At 36.4% G+C, this 21,215-nt stretch overlaps 5 protein-coding genes across 5 annotated transcripts; 3 read left to right on the plus strand and 2 right to left on the minus strand.

The window, feature by feature from the left end:
• Positions 1-2,923: 2,923 nt before the first annotated feature.
• Positions 2,924-6,339, plus strand: LOC100250430 (large ribosomal subunit protein eL18y). The gene is made up of 5 exons (XM_002271143.5): positions 2,924-3,077; positions 3,166-3,255; positions 3,348-3,476; positions 4,165-4,347; positions 5,924-6,339. The coding sequence occupies exons 1-5, from the start codon at positions 3,075-3,077 to the stop codon at positions 6,080-6,082; spliced, it is 564 nt and encodes a 187-aa protein (XP_002271179.1). The 5' UTR covers positions 2,924-3,074; the 3' UTR covers positions 6,083-6,339.
• Positions 6,340-6,796: 457 nt separating this feature from the next.
• Positions 6,797-9,555, minus strand: LOC100854521 (uncharacterized). The gene is made up of 3 exons (XM_003632333.4): positions 8,906-9,555; positions 7,860-8,101; positions 6,797-7,371 (listed from the first exon to the last, which is right to left on the minus strand). Exons 1-3 carry the CDS (start codon positions 9,368-9,370, stop codon positions 7,125-7,127), a joined length of 954 nt encoding a protein of 317 aa, XP_003632381.1. The 5' UTR covers positions 9,371-9,555; the 3' UTR covers positions 6,797-7,124.
• Positions 9,556-12,695: 3,140 nt separating this feature from the next.
• LOC100855330 (RING-H2 finger protein ATL64) lies at positions 12,696-13,953 on the plus strand. The gene has a single exon (XM_003632327.4). It carries the CDS (start codon positions 12,862-12,864, stop codon positions 13,651-13,653), a length of 792 nt encoding a protein of 263 aa, XP_003632375.1. The 5' UTR covers positions 12,696-12,861; the 3' UTR covers positions 13,654-13,953.
• An 877-nt stretch (positions 13,954-14,830) lies between these two features.
• LOC100854979 (pectinesterase inhibitor) lies at positions 14,831-15,560 on the plus strand. Its single transcript, XM_003632335.4, has one exon. It carries the CDS (start codon positions 14,860-14,862, stop codon positions 15,403-15,405), a length of 546 nt encoding a protein of 181 aa, XP_003632383.1. The 5' UTR covers positions 14,831-14,859; the 3' UTR covers positions 15,406-15,560.
• A 1,854-nt stretch (positions 15,561-17,414) lies between these two features.
• LOC100258932 (probable pectinesterase/pectinesterase inhibitor 7) lies at positions 17,415-19,378 on the minus strand. Its single transcript, XM_002268456.5, has 2 exons — positions 18,366-19,378; positions 17,415-18,258 (listed from the first exon to the last, which is right to left on the minus strand). The coding sequence occupies exons 1-2, from the start codon at positions 19,342-19,344 to the stop codon at positions 17,567-17,569; spliced, it is 1,671 nt and encodes a 556-aa protein (XP_002268492.2). The 5' UTR covers positions 19,345-19,378; the 3' UTR covers positions 17,415-17,566.
• Between the last annotated feature and the right edge of the window lie 1,837 nt (positions 19,379-21,215).

Below are 21,215 nucleotides of genomic sequence, written 5' to 3' on the forward strand. Positions count from 1 at the left end.
ACGGGACTTACTAATTCTTGTTTGAAATCAGTGATTTATTGGGTTCTCATTGCTATATATTTTGTTTCTTGCTTAAAAGTTCAAGCACTTCTTCATTCTTCTTAGCTAAACAGACTGAGTTTGAAACTTAAGATTCTTCTTTTGTCTCATAATGTCAGTGGAATTTGGAAGGTTTTTTGCGTGATTTCGTTTGGAAAAAAAGATGGGGATAGTGTTACAAAAATAACATGAAACATAAAAGAAAACAAATTTCCTTAGAAGACGTAATAGCCTTGTATTCAAATTGAGGAATAGAACCAAAATAGGGATAAGTGTCACGGACTTAGTTGTTTCCTAAACTTGTGCAACACTTAGACAAGTCAAGACGCTTGATCTTGTTAAGTCACGACTCGGAAGTTTGAGAAGGCGTAATAGACAACTCTTAAGGAATGAAAGCTTTTATTACTCAATGAAGCCTTTACAAGTGCTTTAGGAACTCACTTGCTTGGTGCCTTGGCCAAATGAGGCACTCACCTGTTTATAGGCACCAATGGAACTCTCTGAAATCTTGAAGGGTTCCTTATAACTCAAGTATATTCTAGGATGTCCTACATCATTTTATGTACAAGCCTATATACAAGGATATACAAGAGACCTTTGGAATTCTTTAGAAGGTTGTGGACTCCTCTCATGTCTTCCACTATGGTGTAGAGTTGTGTGGATTTCTCCAGGCATCTCTAGAACTTTCCACACTCTTCCCACTCTTGGAGTCTCCAGAAGCTTTCTGACTCTATATAAACCCATGGGGAGGCTCATTTGAGTCATCCTGTGACAACGTGGAGAAATGAAATTTGCACAAGAGGATCACCGCAACTCATTTTTTTTTCTTCATATTTTGATATCAAAGTTCAATTATCCAAAGTTTCAATTTCTAAATTTTATTTTTTAAAGATTCTATTTTCAAATAAATTTCCAAAACTCCATTTTTTAAATTTAATTTTTCAAAACTCAAATTTTTAAATCTAATTTTCAAAACTTTAACCTTCCAAACTTTAATTATTTTTAAATTTAATTTTCCAAACTTTCATTTTCAAATAAATTTCCAAAACTTTTTTTTTTAATTTATTTTTTCAAAATTCCAATTTTTAAGTTTAATTTTCAAAACTTTAATTATTTTCAAAACTTCCATTTTCAAATAATTTTCCAAAGTACCAATTTCCAAATTTAATTTTTTAAAGATTCCATTTTCAAAATTAATTTTCAAAACTCTAATTCTTAAAAATAACTTTTCAAAATCCCAATTCTCAAATTTAATTTTCAAAACTCCCATTTTCAAATAATTTTCCAAAATTCCAATTTTTAAATTTAATTTTCAAAAATTTAATTTTCAAAGCTTAATTTTCTAAAACTCCAATTTTTAAATCTAATTTTCAAAGTTCTCATTCTCAAATAATTTTCCAAAATTGAAATTTTCAATTTAATTTTCAAAACTCCATTTTTTTAGTTTAATTTTCATAACTTTAATTTTTTCAAATTTTTATTTTTCAAATTTAATTTTCAGAACTCCAATTTCTAAATATTTTTCTTAAAATTTCAATTTTTAAATTTAATTTTCAAATAAATTTCAAAACTCCAATTTTCTTTCAAATAGTTTTAATTCCACTCCATTTTCAAATATTTTTAATTCACAAATTCTCTTTGATTTTCAAATAATATTTTGTTTTCCTTGATTTTTTTAACAAACATAAAGATAATTTTTATAATTTCAAAACAATGGAATTTATGGGATTAATTCATGCAAAATGAATTGAGCTTTGGTGGAGCCTTACATATCAGTTTTATCTTCTGATTGTCAACCATTATGCTTAATGGATATTGTTTGATCTTTGTGTTTACTCTTTGATATGAATGTGATAATTTTATACTTGAACTAACCTTGTTTCCATGATAGCGCACTATTATTTGCTGCTAAGGTACGATCTCACTCTCACTTTGCTTATTTTTATGCATGATTTGTTTTATTATTTGATCGTCTTTTTGGTATCATTGATTTCCTATTTAATTGTCACACTTGTTTCATTTTCTTTAATATATACCCGTTTTTAGGGACTTAGAGAGTTGTTACGGTCTTTATCATACATTCTTAATAAGTAACCTGACCACGTACCTGACTTTGGTTTTCCACCATTTGTCTTTTCCAAAATAAGTAATCACATTTAAGGTTTTATTTCTTATTTTGTTTTCCCTTAAAAAAATAAAATAAAAATACGTGGCGAATCTAAGTCTTTTATAAAAATCATAAATTTCCGCAAATAAATAAAAAACCAGTTTGCCATCAAGTCCATAATATAATATTATTTAATTTATTATGGGATATTAAAACATTAAATAAATGACACATAATAATTAAAATCAATAATACTTATTTTGACATATTAAAATATATAGTCTTTGTCATGTTATGTAACAATAGGGTTAAATTATTTATTTATTTTTTAATCAATAAATGCGAAAAAGTTAGTTTAAAAGAAAAAAAACTAAATTAAATGATAATATATATATATATATATATATATATATATATATATATATATATATATATATATTATATTTTGATATACTTAAATATATATTAATTGAATTATTTTATTAAAAGATAAATTAAAAATACAAATTCAAAAAATGAGTTCCATATTTTAAAAGCATAAGATATAATTAAATTAATAAAAATAATAATTAGATATTCTATATTTAAATTAATGAACATTCAAGTAATCATTAATTTTTAATTTGTAAAAAATTATAAATAAAAGTTATTTAAAAAAAATAGATTTAAGATATTTTGCTTTTATATTATTCATAAAATAGATTTTTTCTTTCTAAATATTGAATAATTTTTTGTACTTATATAAAAACGCTACTACTCCGGAACATTGATTGTGGAATAGCCACGTGTGCGGTCAATGATTCGACTCCACTAGAAACGATGGACCTCAGGCCCAGCAGATACTCAAACTCAAACTCTCAATCTCCTCCCCAAATAAAACGCCGTCGTTCCAAAACCCTAGCCTCTCTTCTTCACATCAACAGTAGCAATGGTATGGTCGCTCTCCAAAACCGTAATGGAGCTAACATTAACGCCTATTTCATTCAATTTCTGAAGCTATTTTCTTCTTTCATTTGCAGGGCATCGATCTCGTCGCCGGCGGCAAGAGCAAGAGGACCAAGCGAACGGCCCCCAAGTCCGATGATATTTACCTCAAACTCCTCGTCAAGGTTTTTGTTTATTCATTTCCTTGTAGATTAATGATAGGCATGTGGATTGAGTATGTCAATGATTTGTATGGGTTCGGTGGTTTTGTGATTAGCTGTACCGATTTTTGGTGCGGAGGACTGGGAGCAAATTCAATGCGGTGATATTGAAGCGGCTCTTCATGAGCAAGGTCAATAAGCCGCCTTTGTCACTTTCCCGTTTGGTTCGTTACATGGACGGAAAGGTGGGTTCTTGTTTCTCTTTTTATGTAGTGATTAATAAATGTTTGATTGCTGGGGAAACTGGGGAAAGAGAAGAAGATGGAATTTTGATTTTATAGTCAGCGTGGTTGCGGAGAAAATGGAGAAAAAAGGAGAGAATTTTCGTTTTGTGTTTTTCGTTGGTCTGTTAAAAATTAGTGGATTTTGTCATAACCTCGATTCTGTTATAATATAACAGAAGGTTTAGATTCAAAGATTTAGTTTGGTTTCCTGCGTTTTCTTATTGGCCAAACAGAGTGTTGTTGTTTTGCTGCGGAAAAATCTGCTCAACTAAGCGTGATAGGTGCTTTAAAATTACTTTACTAGGTAAAAAGAAAATTGGGAAAAGGACAGAACATTTTGGGTTGTATCTGTCCCTTGAAAGTAAAAAAAATTAGTGGAATCTATAACAACCTTGAGTTGGTTTAGATTCGAAGTTTTGTTTTAATTTATTTTCCTAGTTATACAATCATTTTGGTAACCGAAGTAAAAATCATAGGTGTTGGTATTTGGTTGGGGCAGGGTTTTTTGTTTTCTTTGTTTTCCAGCAACAATAACTCTAAACGGTGTTATCTTGCTTCCTCTGTACGTTTTTTCTTTCAGCAACCAAATGGAAAATAGATATAACATGTTTTTGTCTCTGATTAATTCTGTTGTTGGATTTGATTACAGGAGGGTAAGATTGCTGTGGTTGTTGGAACTGTTACCGATGATCTCCGAGTGTACGAAGTCCCTTGTCTGAAAGTGACTGCCCTGAGGTTCACAGAGAGAGCAAGGGCAAGGATTGAGAAGGCTGGTGGTGAATGCTTGACATTTGATCAGCTGGCTCTCAGAGCTCCTCTTGGGCAGAACACGGTATGCATCTTAGTGCTTTTGGTTTTGCTGTGTGTATAAGTGCAATGTTATGATCCAATTTGTTTAATCATGCTTTCATGTTTTGCACTGTGCACAAGTGCGATATTATGATTTGGTTTATCTAATTATGTAATGAATGATAAGATGGGAACAAGCCACACCTCATGATGGACTAGGTGTGAACTACATTGGATTTTCGGGCCCTTTGATTGGTGCTCCATGGCAGGGTGTTATTCTGTTTGCAATTTAGTTAAAGTTGGAAGAATGATATTAAATCTCTTTTAGCATCAAGCCCCTGGAGTGTAGCTGATGTCAGAGTTCACCTTTTTGGGCGTCCCCAATATTTAAGGGGCTTGGGGCTGAGGGGTGGGCCTATATCTTTGCCAGTGGTTGAGATAAATGCCCAGCTGTCGAGTGGATTCTCTGATCCCCACCCCCACCCACTCCCATCGAGAAAAAAAGAAAGCTTCAACAATTTAGGGGAAATTTCATCTTCTCTTTTATCAGTTGATGTGACCTTTTAGGTTATGGTGGTTGTTCCTAGTAGATCCTGTGGAGGTTGGTATACATGGTATGTTTATGTGTTTCATGTGATTCTGATTGCTGAATTGTGTTTATTGGTGATTTTATTAGCATGAGCAAGTTTGGTGTGTTTGGTGTGATATTCAACCGCTTGAAATCAGGCTGTATAACTGCTCTTTGGTCAAAAAGAGTTTTTGATTGGGAAACTTCTTAGGGAATAAGAATTTGTTTAATAGTGATTCTATGAAGCACTTCCAACTTTTCTAGCACTTGAAATTTTTTATCAAAAGAGTTGTTTTCGAGTGCTAGAAAGACTAAAAATGCTATTTAGAATTACTGTCAAACAAGTTCTAAATCTGATATTGTTACTGAGGATTAGGAATGGAATATACCCGGGGAGTCTAGTAATGTAGAGAACGAAACATGTGAATGCAATCAGGTTGCTCTTAAATCTCATATTGTTACCCAGGATTAGGAATGGAAGATACCTGGGGAGTCTATTAATGTAGAGAATGAAACTGGTGAATGCAATAAGGTTGCTCTTGAAACATTCCTCTTTACCGCTTATCTATGATCAATCTATCATGTTATGAAAGCTACTCTTCTCACAAATTGCACAGTATGGGTTAAAAAATAGGTAGCCATGGACACGAGTTTCAAATTCAAAAAAGTAACAAGGCTATGGGGGTAGATGTAGTCGGTTACAAAATTACATCCACAACCTCACCAACTCACTTTAAGTAAAACTACTATTGTTGACCTTAACCTCTCCCACTCCTAATAAAATTGTGTGAAACAAAAGTCAAGGTGACAGCAAAACATCAGTTAAACTTAGGCATGCAACTTGCCTATCAAAAAAGAAAAAGGCACACATGTAGTTGATGTTTCTAACACATGACCCAAGCATATCAGAGGGCAACCCAGAGCATTACATGCGTAATAGGTGTTCTATAATGCCATTGCTGTGTTTGTTCTATTGATAAATGATCTGAGAATGGATATCAAGGCTATGGGTATCAATATGGTAATACCTATTTTTGGCTACATGCTGCAGGTTCTGCTCAGAGGTCCCAAGAATGCTCGTGAAGCTGTGAAGCACTTTGGCAAGGCTCCTGGTGTGCCACACAGCCACACCAAACCTTATGTACGGTCAAAGGGACGGAAATTTGAGAGGGCCAGAGGAAGAAGGAACAGCAGAGGTTTCAGGGTCTGACTTGTCACACTCATTCCTACAACACAATCTAATCTATCAATCTCTTGCAAAAACATTTTTCCATCAGTTAGCCATGGTGGTTTTCCCCCTTCATGTTCCATTCCACCTTGCAGAACATTTATATTATCTGTAGTAGGATATCTTTTTTGCCCATTTATAATATGTTTTACCATTAATATATGGTTATGAGGGACAGATGTGTACTCCTGAATATTTAGTAGTGTCACCCAAAATGTTTTGAGGGATTGTTTTACTGAGATGATTCTCTTATTCTAAATCTGCCGGATATGATGCTTTGGTTTTGAGTTATGCAATCCAGAGAGTTGAACGAAATTTGACCTGCGAAAGAAAACTGGGCCTAACTCACTGGACTAGTGTTTGATTTATAGCAGGGAACATCCCAGTTTTAAGTTCCATTTTCCCATTGTTTCTGATCCTAAATACAGGGAACATGCAGTTTTAAGTTAAAAGCTTATAGCTGAAACTGAAACAAGGATGATGCTGTCCAGATCCAACGCGTTTAATAAAAAATTTTACAATACCAATAATGTTATGTTGTTCTTATATTAAATGAAGCCATAGATATATAACAAAGTCTTAGTAAGGACCTCTCAACGGTAAATCTTGATCAACGCAAACCAACTATCAAGCTTGATAAACCCAAAACTGCTGGTGGTAATACTCCTCTCTAGCTTCTCAACAACCACACCCATATGGAAGCATAAACATTATTAAGATTTTTTTTTTCGACAGGTAGAAGGGCACCTATTCCCAGTCACAAGAGACTTTTCAATTTATCTGCATGTGGGTTTGCAGCCTCTAAATGCAAATAATTATCTCAAAATACATAGCAATGCAATAGAAAATGAAACCTGTTTATTGGGAGGGTTTTGGACAGGCAAAAGCAGCATCAGCTTACAGCATAATATTTGATGTACCCCAAATTTTTCTCTGCTGCCTGAAACTGTTCCTTATTTCTGATCTAAAAGAAACTCCAGGTAAGCCTACAGAAACTTGGCATGAGAAAATGCCGAGATTCTGATCAAAACCTCCGGATGAAGTCATATATGTGTGCATTGATTTCCTCTGGCCTTTCTTGGTTGATGAAGTGAGCCACTCCCTCCATTATAACCAACTCCTGCAAAAATGGCACTTCTCTCTTGAAGCCACCGTTGTGTATGTATTCCTTGACACCCGGGGTATTATACGTAGTGTCGAGGTCTCCCACAATAAACTTGACTGGTACTTTTATTGGTACTCCAGTCCATGGTGCCAAAGCCTCCCAGCTTCTGCAACAATGAGAGGAAAAGAAAATCACCCCCCATTATACGCCTAGCTACTACCATGAATGACGAAAAATGACTGATTGTTTTCCATGGAAAGTATTCGTTGCGAGAATGTCTGAAAAGGGTTGGTTACTTTGTTGACACTAGTATGATGCAATCCTAAGAAAATAAAAATAGATATGCTAAATGAACATGTTGGATCAAAACTTTCTCGTATCAACTTCTACAAACAGAGATGGTCATGGATTTGGGCTCAGGGCAAAGCACAAGTCATACAATATTTGATATATATGTGACTTCCTGCTAAAAGGAAAACAGACTTGTATAAAATCTGGAAGAGTGGGGTTAAATTCTGGTATCAAAAGAAGCATCGGTGTATCCCTTAAATCAAGAAATAGCAAATAAAAGGAAATAAAAATCACTGCCAAAAAGTATCAATTCACTAATCCTGTCTTTTTGCTCATAATCAACAAAGAGTCGGGTGAACTTACAGGTCCAAAGCTCGGTAGTAGTTCAATCCTCCAGTGAAGCCATTTTGGTTAAATTTACTGGCAAAGTAATCGATGTCTTCTTGTGATAGCCAAGGTGGTAAGGCAGTTGGGGTCTTGAGCGCACCACTGTACCATGATTCTTTGGGCATACGAGGTGGACGTGGATTACGAGATCCAAGAAAAATTTTCATTACTGTCTCAGTGCCAAGACGAGCAAACTCGTTTTCTGCCAGTCCTGGCTCCTGCAGCCAACCTCAGCAAAATTTTGTAAGATGGGTAGTCCAAGCCATTCAGATATATATGAGAACATCATGGTTTTGAATATATATATATGTACTGCAATCAATAATTCTTCTTCTAATTTTACATTTTTCCCCATTTTTTTAGATCATAACTACTCAAAACCATGCTTCAACCATCTAAGAAAGAGATCTAACACTCTGCAATATTCATCCGGTAGAAAACCATTGGTGTGACAATTCATAATACCATTTCATCTCAAGGCCTATATAATCAATCTGCTTTCTACGCATTTATCATTGACAATCATGTTTGGCGTGAACAATCAGACCAAAGAGATGAAATAAATCTGCCTGACATGGCTTCAATGAGGTCAGAGAATTCCCAAATGTGAATGAGGGAGAGTTTCATCTTCCAACAACCCTAATAAATGAACTTCTAAAAATGAAATAAAATCCCTCAAATTGATTACTAATGTAAAAAAATAATTGCTTTGCCAGGATTATCCATAAATGCAATTAGAAAAGGTAATGTTTACAGCAGAATCAATCTTTGTCCCAATAATCTCAAACCCATATTGTAAATACTTAACTAAATACGATCAGACCCAATTGAATTCATCCCAAACAAACAGGACAATCAAATTTTTGGTTCACACCCAATTGAATTCATCGAACAACAAACCACAAAATGAAAAAGAACAGAGCAAACCATACAGCAATTTGCAACCACGACTCAGTCCAATCGAAACCCAATTGAATTCACCAGAAAAATAAACAAAAAACAAGGGAGAAAAAGAAACTAACCTGAAATCTGCACATATAGTAGTCATCGCCAAACAGAACTCTCATCGACTCAATGGGCTTCCTTGTTGGGTTCCGAGGCCGAAACACCACACTCATGTTCACCAGAGCCTTGACCCTATCAGGCCTAAGCAAGCAAAAGTACCAGGCGATGGCAGCACCCCAGTCGTGACCCACGAGGAAGACCTGGCCGAGACGGAGAGAGTCGAGGAGGGCGATGAGGTCGCCGACGATGTGGAGAGCGGTGTAGCTGGCGGGGGAGGGAGGGGCATCGGAGTCGCCGTAGCCGCGAAGGTCGGGGGCGATGGCGCGGTAGCCGAGGGAGGAGAGGGAGAGGAGCTGGTGGCGCCATGAGTACCAGAGCTCTGGGAAGCCGTGGAGGAAGAGGATTGGTGGGCCTTCACCAATCTCTGCAACGTGCATGTTTATGCCGTTTACTCTTAGGTTTCTATGCTGAATTTTCTCCATTTCTGTGGATTTCTTCTCTCTTTGCCTCTAAAATGGGTGATTTTGGGTGTCAGTCAGCAAAAGAGACGAGGATGGTAGAAGAGTCAATCTTTGAGTTGACTCACAGCTCTGTCTGTATACTAACTTTCTCGACCCACAAGGTAGACAAAGTAAAAACGGAAATTCCATTAAAATGAATAAATTTATTTCTAAATCCAAAAAAATAATCCGACCCCTTTTATAGATAACAAAATAATTATTTTATTATTTTAATCAAGTATTTCAAAATAAAAGGAAATTAAAATTTTATTATTTAATATAACATGCCACATTAAGAAGAAAATTGAATATATTAAAACTGATTGAAATCCCTTCTCTTCTGGCTGGGCTGGGCCTCATGTTTGGGGCTGTCCAAATACCTAAACTTCCTACTTTTAGAAGCTTAATGGGCCACATTCAAGCCCAAAGGGGTTTGCGCTTAAGTTTCAGAAAGCCCAAGCTTGGAGAGATGGAGCCCAACCATCACCATAAAGGCTTTATCCATGTCAAATGAGTTTCATGGGTTTTACATTGGCTTCAAAACCAACGTGGGCTTGGAAAGACCTAGGATGTTGAGCAGTCAAAAGCCTATATTTTTTTAATAATTTTTTAATTTAAAATGAACTTTTATAACATCAATATTATTTTTAAAAAATTTATGAATTTAATTTCAATTTCATTTTTTTTGCTTCTAACACACACTAAAACTTAAAAAGTTATTCAAAACTTTTAAAAAAAAATTTAAATTGAAATTTTAATTACCAATTAAAGCTTTAATTAAAAAATAAAATTTCAATTAACAATTACGATTTTATTTTTTAACTTGATATCTCAATTGTCAATTAAGATTTTAGTTAGAAAAAAAGTTTCAATTGTCAATTGAGACTTAGAGTGTGTTTGTGAGTAATTTTAGATAATGTTTTTAGCATTTCTAATATTTGAATGATAAAAAATTTCAAGTATTAGAAATATTAAAAATGCTTTATAAAATCATTATCAAATAAACTCTTAATTTTTTTAATTTAAAATCTTAACTATCAATTGAAATTTTAGATAAAAAATAAAGTCTCAATCGTTAAAACTTTATTTTTAATTAAAGTTTTAATTAATAATTATGAATTTATTTTTGAATTGAAAATGATTACAATGTAGTATAAATTTTAAAAGGATGGAAAGGGTATATTTTTATGCTCAAATGGATAATTTTGAGCCAAAATTCCAATGTGCGCCCGTTATGATTCCATACTACCGAAAAGCAGTTTTCGGTATCATAGAATGAACCAGGTTGGATTACGATGAATAACCCAACTTGGGAGACACCTACTTGCCTACTCCACTATCCTCTGAATATTGAGATATTTTGATTTAAAAATAAAGAAAAAGATGAAGAATATTCAAAGCTTTTGAATAGATTTTTAGTTTAAAAATATTATAAAACCATTTTAAAAAATTATAAATTTATTAAATTGTTACATAAATATATTCATATTTTTGAACGAATTTTTATTTTAAAAATATTATAAAGTAGTTGTCAAAAACTATTTTAACGGTTGAGACAGCATGATTAAGTGAAAATCAGATTACATAATTAGAAACCGACCCGATTAACATAATAAGTCATCCTTTCAACCTACATTAATTTTAATAAATGGCATTATTGATGAAAGCAACGTTGCCCAAAAAAAATGAAATAAAATAATTTCCATGCAAGTTGTCCCTTGTCTCTCATTTCAACTTTCCCTTTCTTTATCCTATTTTTAGTAATTCCTCCTTTTATTATCTAACAGGGATGAATGGACATCCCTTCTAGATTTTTTAACGTGGCCCAGTTGGCTTATTTTATTATTAATTATCTTTTATTTAATTTAAAAATAATAATTATGGTGAGCTTATTATTAATTATCATGAAGGCAACATTGCCCAAAAAAAGATGAAATGAAATAATTTCCATGCAAGTTGACCCTTGTATCTCATTTAACTCTCCCTTTCTTTGTCCCAATTTTAGTAATTCGTCCTTTTGAGCACATCCCGACCAATACCATCATCAACAATGACAGGGAAATCTATATAGGATGAAGGGGGTCTGAACTTGGAAGCCCTTTCAGTGAAGGCTTCTGCAGCTTATTATTCCTTTACTCTTCCTTTCCCCCCTTCCCCCTCTAGTGCTCTTCCCTGGCCCAGTTCTATTTTGAGATAAGGTTAGTAGGTTACAGACAACAAGCCAAGTTGAAATGCCCTCCAACCCATTTGCGCCCACAGAAAATGCAGACAAGGTTCCCACCTCGCCTCCCCAAATTCAAGCCTCTTTATCACCTATTAATCTCAAAATTTGCAGGTAATAACGTTGGAAAAAGGAAAATTGAAGTTGGTAGGAAGGAAGGAAGGTAGCTACTACATTCCCAAGTAGAAAAGGACACATCAAATTTTGTGACACTGCAGAAAGCAATTAATAGCATTGCATCATTGTGTGTCTGCGTCTGGGTGTGCAGCCCTAAAAAATTTTGTTGGATGTGCAGTCGGGTCATTGCTTAAACAAAAAGAGAGATGAACTAGAAGCCAAAACCAAGAGATGAGGATCCTTGAGTCGGTTTCCCACATCGATTTGGAGTAGTAGCTATAGTAATGATGAGTAAATGCCAAAATCACAACGGCAATGATGGCAACAACATTAAGTTATATAAGTAAATGATATTGCACTAAATTCATCAATGATCAAGCATTATCATGCATCATTTTTTTAATTTGACATAATAATACAAATATGACATTTTATTGACAAAATAGAATATCTTATATCCTGTAAATATTATATTCAAGGAATACGAAATCTTAATAATGATATATATAATTGGATATAATTTGATATATTTATATTTAATTTTTAAAATAAAAATTATACTACATTTCAGTCTGTGTTTATTATTAAAAAAATATGACTTTTTCTTAGATTTAACATACTTATGATTGAAATATTTAAAATTTATAAATATTTTTGTTCTAATATTTAATATGTATAAATAATTTTTATTTTTTAATCAAAATTTTATTTATGAAATATATAATATAAGACATATTCTATTTGTTTGATTGAAAATGGAAGAGGATAAATAAGGAGATAATTTATCAAATGATTATGATATGATTTTGGGAAACATGGTTACAAAATATTTTCCAATGATTTTGTAATATTTAAAATGTGAATTAAGGGGGCCTGGCTGTTTGTGGATTAAAAATTGAAAAGGGAAAAGAGTGTAGAATATTTAAAGTAGCAGAGAAAATATCAAAATAATAATGAGTGCAGCTGCAGTGAAAATTGCATAGCACCGCTCAGAGGAACCTTCCTCTTCACTTCCCAAAACCATCTCCACAGTCCACCATTCCCGATAAAAACCCTCTTTCACTACTCACCCGTCTGATTTTCTCCTAATTCTCATCTTTCTCCCTCCGATTTCTCTCCCCTTTTTCCTCTGATCATGGATGATAACACAAGTGGAATTTCAAAGGGCCGTGCTCCGTCCAGCTATGCTCTTAGTGGAAAAGTTATGCTGAGTTCAGTTGTTATTCTCTTCACTGTTGTTGCTGTCATTGTTTTTTTCCATTCTTATGCCCGGTGGTTGCTCAGTCGTGACCGGACTAGACGTCACCTCCGCCGCCGTAGCCGTATCCGCTTTGACTCGGACCGCACCACCGCCGTATCCGCCGTCGACGGTGTCGTTGACCAGGGTCTCGACGTCTCCATCCTCAAGTCTCTTCCGACTTTTGTCTACTCAAAGGCCACTCACGGCCCAATTTTAGAATGCGCCGTCTGCTTATCGGAGTTTGAAGATGACGAGAAAGGCCGCGTTTTGCCGAAATGTAACCACTGCTTCCACAATGACTGCATCGACATGTGGTTCCACTCTCACTCCAATTGCCCACTCTGCAGAGCCCTTGTTCCGCTCCACCTTCCATCCCCGCCCGAAACAGTCGTACCGGTTCTCGAACCAGCCGGAACGGAGACGATCTCCGGAGCTTCTCCCCGGTGCCCAAGGGATGATGATGAAAACGAAACGGGTCCATCTTCTTCATTGACTCCGGGGACGTTGACGCTGTTGGAGTGCCCAAGGAAGCCACTGGAGCTGGTGGGTATAACGGTGGAGATGCCGGCCATGAGAGCAGGGGGGTGTAGAGGCTTGGAAGAGGTGGAGTTGGGAACAACGGAGAGCCAATCGTCGAAGTCGCCGGGAAGTCGGATCCTGTCGTTGAAGAGGATTTGGAGCACATAACACAATCTTTGACGGATCGAAAGCTGATGATATTGGTCTGCGGGTATGGACGAAAACTTCCAAAAGCGTTTGGTTCTGGAGTAGGTGGCAGTTGTACAGTAGAACGATTAGGAGCCAAACGTATCCCCTAACACAGAATAGATAGAATCAATTTTTTTTTTTCCCACTGTAATTTCCTAATGTAATACTACAAAAAAGGGGTCATTTTCACAATCATTTGGTAATTTGCTTGTTCATCCTGCCCGGATAGGATGGATGGAACGTGGGAATATAATGAGCAGTTGAATATTGGATGTTCCATTCATGGCAGCAAGAAAAATAGCATTAATGGCGTGACAAGTGTTATATCACATCTGTTTGAATCCACTTTCATGACAAGCTGTCCAAATATACAAAATAACAATAAAAGTAAAATTACCAGACTAGAAATGTCTATGGGCTGGGCTAAAGTCAGCACATGGCCTAACATTACAGTACCATCTCCTTCTATTTGTGGCAACTTTCAGGATATTTTTGTTATGTAGTGGGCCCAATTTTAAGGCTATCAGTTTATAGAGCCCAATCATGACTGTTTCTTAAGGGTTGTATGGATGAGGCTACCATGAGACAAAAGATTTTCATTTTGAAGAGTTGGGGTTCAAAATTATTTTATTTTCATGCCTCAATGCTGAAATAACTTTAGAGGTCTGCTGAGAGTTGGTCCATGTCACTAAATAGTGGGAAATGTCTCCTCTTTTTAGAACAAGTTTCAGTCAAAATGCAATGATTTTGCTTCTTTTCACACTATTTTTGCGGTTTCTATGAGCACCCCCCCTCCAAAAAAATAAAAATAAAAATATTAAAGGTGGTGATGTTGATAAACAATAAGAATATAAAGATTTCATGGCATAAGGCCCAAATTTCTTGGCACAGCCCAAAGAAAACACATAACTTCCCACCTCAAAGCACAGCCCGTTCTTTCTTTCTGCGAAAAGTATACAGTTGAATAGGAGAAATCAGTGGAAACCCCAAGAAAAGAATGCACAAAACTCACTCCGAGTCCGAGAAGAGTTCAAACCTTGTTATCTAGTGGCTAAGCGCATTTGTCTTAGCCTTTAATGGCCACTCTTCAATCCCTCCTCTCAACCACTTACCTAGAGAAAACTATACATTACCCTCTTTCTGTACCCACCAAAGCATTCCTCATTTTTGTCCACCAAAAAAACAATGGAACCCAACTCAAGCTTCTTCTTCTTCTTCTTTTTCTTCCTTTTACCTCTAGGCCATTGCTTCGCCCTCCAAGTCAATCTGACCGCTGGCAACGAACTGATAGAAAAGGTCTGTCAGCACTCTCCCCATAGTGATATCTGTATGGCCAGCCTTCGGACAGACCCGAACAGTGGCCAGGCGGACATGGAAGGCCTCGCCTTGATTGCACTCAAGGTTGCCCATGCAAATGCGACAGACACATCACAACATATAGCCAAATTGCTGAACAATTCCACTTTGGACCCCTTCATTGAGCAGTGCCTCACAGACTGCTCGGAGCAGTATTTGGATGCTGTGGAGCAGATAGAGGACTCGCTTGTTGCCCTCACAGCCAAAGGGTTCCATGATGTTGACGCTTGGGTGAAGGCAGCAATAGCTGATGTGGACACATGCGAACAGGGGTTCAAGGAGAAGCCTGACTATGAGTCGATGCTGACCCATAGGAACATCATCTTTAAGCAGTTATGCAACAATGCCTTGGCAATCATTCATGACTTGCAGTGACCCTGACGTCTGAATCTTGTTTTCTATTGTTTTTGGTCTCATCTTTTGATCTCAATTACTATGATGAGATCATACATGATGCGCCTTGAGTGGTTGCGAATTAATGTTGTTGTTGTGATTATCATAATAGTGAACAATTCAATGCTGTTGTCCAATATCAGCCTCTTCTCAAAAAATTTTGTTCTTAGGATTAAAATTTTTTCTTGCTGGTCACAATTAGCATTAGGCCGGTAATTCAAGATATTCAACTAGTGGTAAGAATAAACCCACAACCTCAATCAATTCACTAGTAAATAATCTTTTAAGGGTGGATGCTTTCAAACAAACCTATATAGACTCCCATGAGTACCCAAACTTTTAGGTGCTAATCATGTCCATTACAACTAGAATTAGATAATTTAAGTTATTCAATTAATGGTAAGATTCGAACCTACAATCTTGATTAATTATCTAATATGTACTCTTTTGAGGGTGACTACTTTTAGGTAAACCTCGTGATTTTCTTTGCACCATGATTGTTCACGGGTCCTATTTGGTTATCCAAGCTATTTCCTTTTCAATGATGAAGCTTATCCTTCATGTCTCCTTAATCGACCTTTAACCTTTTAACATCAAATCTGATCTTTAGAGTTTGTCGTTATTTGGTACCACCTTCTAAGTTTCATTAACATTCCCATGCTTTAAAAAAAAAAAAAAGAGATAGTAAAGTCATTTTTGAAGATTAATAGAATAATATATATTATATTTATTATAATTAAAAAAAATGAATTATTGAGGGGTGGAATCTATAAAAGGTTTTATCCATTTGTTATTTTTACATTTTTGCAGTTTTTTTTTTTTTTAATTAGGTCGTATGGGATACATTGGTATTAATTTTTTTTTTTTGGGTTCAATATGTAGTCCACTTTTTGTTCTGATTTGACACCAAAAATTTTTGTGTTGCTTATTCCCCTCAATCATTCAATTGATTTACCTGTACTCCTTGCATTTGCTTCTTGACATTTTATAATAGCAGATCCTTTTTATTCAATATTTATATCATCCTTGACAATTTTTTTTTAATGATAAATCAGTTTAATTTTCTTTCAAAATAAACCTAATCTAGCTTTTAGGACGAAAGAAAAGGACAATATAAAGTGTTAAGGAGACTTGTAACTTCAGCAATAAAGTGGTAGAGAAACTAGGAATGAATTAAGAATAAGTCACACAAAGATTAGATTAAGGGGTCAAAACAAAACAAAAGGTATAATTAATGGTCGGTGCATTTGATCTCATATTTTTCTTAGGAAAAAAAAAATTGTTCCCGTAAGAAATGTGCCAAGAAAAAGTAGGGTTTTTGGATTAAATTAAGGTGAAGGTACCAACAAAGGGTCCACAGGGGGAAAACTTTCAGAGGGCAATCGAGGGCGTGGTTTGGTCGAAGAGATAAGATTTGTGTTACAACTCAATGATGAAGCCTAAGTAACAAAGCAACCATCCCCTAGGCAAAATGGCTGGCTGGGCCACCTTGGCCCTCCTTGGGCCCTCTGAAATCTAGGGCACTTGTTTCTATGAGCCTGTAACCCTAACCACTTAATGTTCTTACTTTTTGTAACTTATATTTTGCGTGTGTAATGAAGCTTCCTATCTGAAGACCTGGTCTAATACTTTTAGACCTTTCACCTCTTCTTGGCCCCCATGTATCCCATTACACACGCAAGAAATGTCCCAGTTGATTGATGGGTGAAAATTTTTAATCCAAGTCTAACTTTTTAATAAATGAGAAAATTAAGATGGTTGAAGGCATTATAGTACTTGATAACATAGAATTTTCCTTCTTACAAATTATCAGTACAGCTATGAGAGAACAAAGAAATTCCTGCATTTTCTAGGCTTTATCATATAAAGGTATAAGACTGGGGAAATCAACACGCTGACCCTACATCCATAAGTCTACTAAGAAAAATCTGAATTCATAAGATGCTTTTCCCACTTGTATTATTCTGTAAGATTGATGTTGAGTACATATAATAATTCAATTGAATTGACTTATATTTCCAAAGTCCAAGCAACGCATTATTTTGTTGGCTTGGGCACAGGCTTATTAACTGCTTAATTAAACAGTCCCAAGAATCGAAGAAACAAAATGGTTGAAGATTGCAAGTGATTATGAATTAATTGCTTATAACAAGCCACCAGTGTAAGGCACCCCAGTCTGAGGCAACCAGTCACCCCCGAGAAGGAAGTTGCCGACAGTGAAATTTGCAGCATCAGAAGGTCCAATCACATGGTATCCAGACCATGTAACTCTATTACTGGTGTTTGATCCGGGTCCGGTGTTGTTGTACTCAGCATAGTATAATGTACTTAAAGCAAAATCCCCAGACCAAATGCTCCAACCAGAAGGATTAATCAAACTACCCATGTTTGATTGCATGTACACTGTCCTTGAATACTCCTTCCATGGCCTTCCCAAGTATGTCTTTGTGGTTCCATTGCTTGCAGCCAAATCATCGGCGGCACGAATGACACAGTTGTGAATTGAGGTGCCGGTGTTCTGATTGGGGTCCGTCCGGCCTTGGGCGGTGATGGCATTGAACTGTCCGCTCAGGGGCAGCCGGGGATATAAGTTGCAGTTTTGGAAGACAACTGCAGCATTGCCAAATATGAAATCAACCGTTCCATATATGTCGCATTCTCTGTAGAATTGCCTTAGGGAATGGGTGTATAAGGTGTCTTGATAGGCTTCAAAGCTGCACAGGTAGAATGTTGATAAATCAGCCCCGCTCCGGAGGGCAACCGCTTGATGTTTTGCTGCCCCAGCTGTGTTCCGGAATGTTATGTTCACTGCAACAAATCCTTGTGCCACCACAGCTGCAATATCGATATCAAATTCAAACTGGTTAGGATAAAGCTGAAATTACTGTAACAACAACACTGTCATTATATTAATGAAAGTTGTTTTAATTTGGTGTTCTTACCAAATGTGGCGGAGTTGAAAGTTGTCCATCCATCAACCACGCTTCTGTTTCCGGTGATCACAGTCTGGTTGATGCCATCACCGATCATCATCAAGTACTTCTTATTCTTAGCGATGGATACGTACTCTTCGTAGACTCCGGCCTGGATGTAAATCACAAAGTATCCATTGCTGCCATCGGTATTGTTTGGAGCTACAGCTATGGCATCATTAATGGTCGCGAAATTTCCACTCCCATCCTGGTTCACCGTCACGATGTCGCTTATCGAAACCTGATCATTACCGGTGTCCAGCAACTTCCTGTTACTCAAAGACTCGTAGAGTTTTCGGTTTTGGCTAGACATTTTCAAGGGCAAGCGCCCATTTCCAAAGGGGAGATGCTTCCTAGCTTTCACCACTTTCCCCTTCTTCTGCTTGGGAACCCAACCCTTGGTGAAGAGGGATAGAGAAACTCTATAGAGCTTAGTGTCATTGGACAGGGGAGTTGAAACACCGTTCTTCACACTCCATGAAGAAGAGGTCTCTTGCAGACCATCCAAGCATGTTTGCTGGTTAGTTAAAAGGGCACTAAGCAAGGTTTGCACATCATCAGCTTCCAGAACAGACAGGATTTTAGAATTAGCATCCGCAACTTGAGAAGAGCTCAACAAGTAATCCAAGTTTAGTCCTCCTAGAAAGCGACAGTCCTGCAGCGCCCGAACCGCAGCGGCCGACAAATTGGACCGGGCACTGAGGTACTTGTCAACCAGGGACAAGAACTTACGCGAAGTCGCTATCGACTTCTTCAAAGATGACCTTCCATAATCGTAAACATTTGCGGATTTGTTGCTCTGGACAAGGCCTTTGCAAGAGGAAGGGTCAGGTGTGGACTGACATATGGAGTCATCTGCTAGAGATGTCGATGAGAAAAGAGCAAGGAAAATGACAATGGCTGAGAAAGCAACGAGGGACAACGAAAGCTTAGAAGAAGACATGGTCATGGAATAGAGGGAGGGGGAGAGGGAGAGTCGATGAGTTGATGGGGAATGTTGCATGATGGTTGAGGCCATTATATAGAAGATTTGAGAGACATAAGGTGGTTGGGTTATTCTTATTAATTTGATTTTGGTAGAGAATACTTGAGGGGTTTGTATTGTGAAGTCAACTTCCATGACTTTATCAAAAGCGCGTCCATCTCGAACTTGTTCAATTTAATGGAGTCTTAGCCATCTACAGAGGAACAAGTTGTTGGAGTCTTTGTTATTTTATCAATCAGTGTAGGTACCCCTTCCAAAAATCCATTCTTTGGTAATTGTCGACAGCCTTTCCACTAGGATTCTTTCGACGTGGGCTACATGTCTGCCTTCCTGATCAGGAACATATCTCTATTCAAAGTCTTTGCTGGATTCCACCTTCCCCCTCTGCAGATCTTCTACTCATAGCTTCATTATTAATTTAGAGGTGAAGGCTTAAACCCCTTTTCTTACTTCACATTTTTACCACTAGATTATATACCCTTTACAATGTGATTATTGTATATAAAGAGACCTTTTGTGGAACAAAGAAATCGCACATGATCAAGATTCACCATGTGATGAGGTGAAACATTTTGGCGGTGGGTCTGAGGAAGGTGGGTTTATTAAGAGGTCAACCCAGCTAGAGCTAAAGCCAATTATTGTGTGTGCCAAGCAATCAAATATTTTAAATATTTTAAAGATACATCTTCGACCCTAAGCGTCGAATGTATGACTCCGGAGTTAATTTGAAGTTAGTGCCTCCAACATGTTTGTTTATCTTATTGAGTATGGGCTTTTAAGATTAGGATGGACTCGGATTTAGATTATGCCAGCTCTAATGATGACCAAATGTTTGAGAAAAAAAAGGCGCATTATATAAGTTGGGAGACCCGCATTGATTTAAACCTAAAGTCAGCCCATAGTTACCCAAAAATTACATGTGACAACCAGAAGTACCAAACTATGATTTTTCACCTACTTAGAATTTCATTTTTATATAGAGTTAGGTTATGGGCCATCATCATTAGGGTTTGAGATTCCTCCCCAGTTAACTAACTTTTTCATGAATCATGGTGCAATTGGGTATGGTTTCAGCTATTCAGTTAAATCAAACATTTGGATAGGGTGCAGACCCTGACTCATCACCAGACAAGCTTACAAGATTCTAAGTAGCTTCAAAATATGGGAAGTTACGCAAATAATTGATGTCCTGAAAGGTTTCAAAAAATATGTCCATGTTTAGTATAATTGGTTTTACCCAAAAAGGAGAAGAAAAAGACATGAAACTTCCCGTACTGCTTTCAAGTCTAAATGTTTGAAATGGGAGTAATGGGTAGCCATTAAAAAATCCAAAAATAAAAAATAAAAAAATAAAAAAGGGAAAAAAAACACACCCGAAGTTTCCTTAAAACGAGGATAATAATGTAATTATATCCCACTAAACACAGGAGGTTACAAAAGAGCAATTTGGATTTGGCTAACAAAAGTCAATAGTAAGTTAAGTTTGAATTCAAATACATATTGCTAATAGACTTTGAATTCAACAGGCTGGCAACGGGGGTGTTTGGTGAGAGTTGGTTCCGGCGCCGGTATCTCTGTTATGGACAAAAAAAACCACCGACTTTTCTAGAGAAAATTTGAGAGCCGTAGGATTGTGTATCAAACGGAGCAGAGCGATGGGATATGGAAGAAGTGAAGAAAAAGGGGATCCATGTATATTGAAATGTGAAAACGCGTTACGAATGGATTTTATACGTGCGTTGTATATTGTAGTATGCAATCTGCATGTAGCGTGACGTTTTGTCTCACTCTGTCTTGCTTTTTTAAGGTGGATGTCCACCGCATAGAGGATTAAT

Source organism: Vitis vinifera, chromosome 7, assembly GCF_030704535.1.
Source record: "Vitis vinifera cultivar Pinot Noir 40024 chromosome 7, ASM3070453v1".
In the NCBI taxonomy this organism is placed as follows: Eukaryota; Viridiplantae; Streptophyta; class Magnoliopsida; order Vitales; family Vitaceae; genus Vitis; species Vitis vinifera.

Excerpts from the sequence above, each read along its gene's own strand:
- LOC100854521 (XM_003632333.4), bottom strand. The coding sequence starts at position 9,370 with ATGGAGAAAATTCAGCATAGAAACCTAAGAGTAAACGGCATAAACATG. Across the intron at positions 8,102-8,905 it reads ACTATATGTGCAGATTTCAG|GAGCCAGGACTGGCAGAAAA; the intron begins GTTAGTTTCTTT and ends GGTTGGCTGCAG. Across the intron at positions 7,372-7,859 it reads TACTACCGAGCTTTGGACCT|AAGCTGGGAGGCTTTGGCAC; the intron begins GTAAGTTCACCC and ends TCATTGTTGCAG.
- LOC100250430 (XM_002271143.5), top strand. Across the intron at positions 3,477-4,164 it reads TTCGTTACATGGACGGAAAG|GAGGGTAAGATTGCTGTGGT; the intron begins GTGGGTTCTTGT and ends ATTTGATTACAG. Across the intron at positions 4,348-5,923 it reads CTCCTCTTGGGCAGAACACG|GTTCTGCTCAGAGGTCCCAA; the intron begins GTATGCATCTTA and ends TACATGCTGCAG.
- LOC100855330 (XM_003632327.4), top strand. The coding sequence starts at position 12,862 with ATGGATGATAACACAAGTGGAATTTCAAAGGGCCGTGCTCCGTCCAGC.
- LOC100854979 (XM_003632335.4), top strand. The coding sequence starts at position 14,860 with ATGGAACCCAACTCAAGCTTCTTCTTCTTCTTCTTTTTCTTCCTTTTA.
- LOC100258932 (XM_002268456.5), bottom strand. The coding sequence starts at position 19,344 with ATGACCATGTCTTCTTCTAAGCTTTCGTTGTCCCTCGTTGCTTTCTCA. Across the intron at positions 18,259-18,365 it reads TTTCAACTCCGCCACATTTG|CTGTGGTGGCACAAGGATTT; the intron begins GTAAGAACACCA and ends TCGATATTGCAG.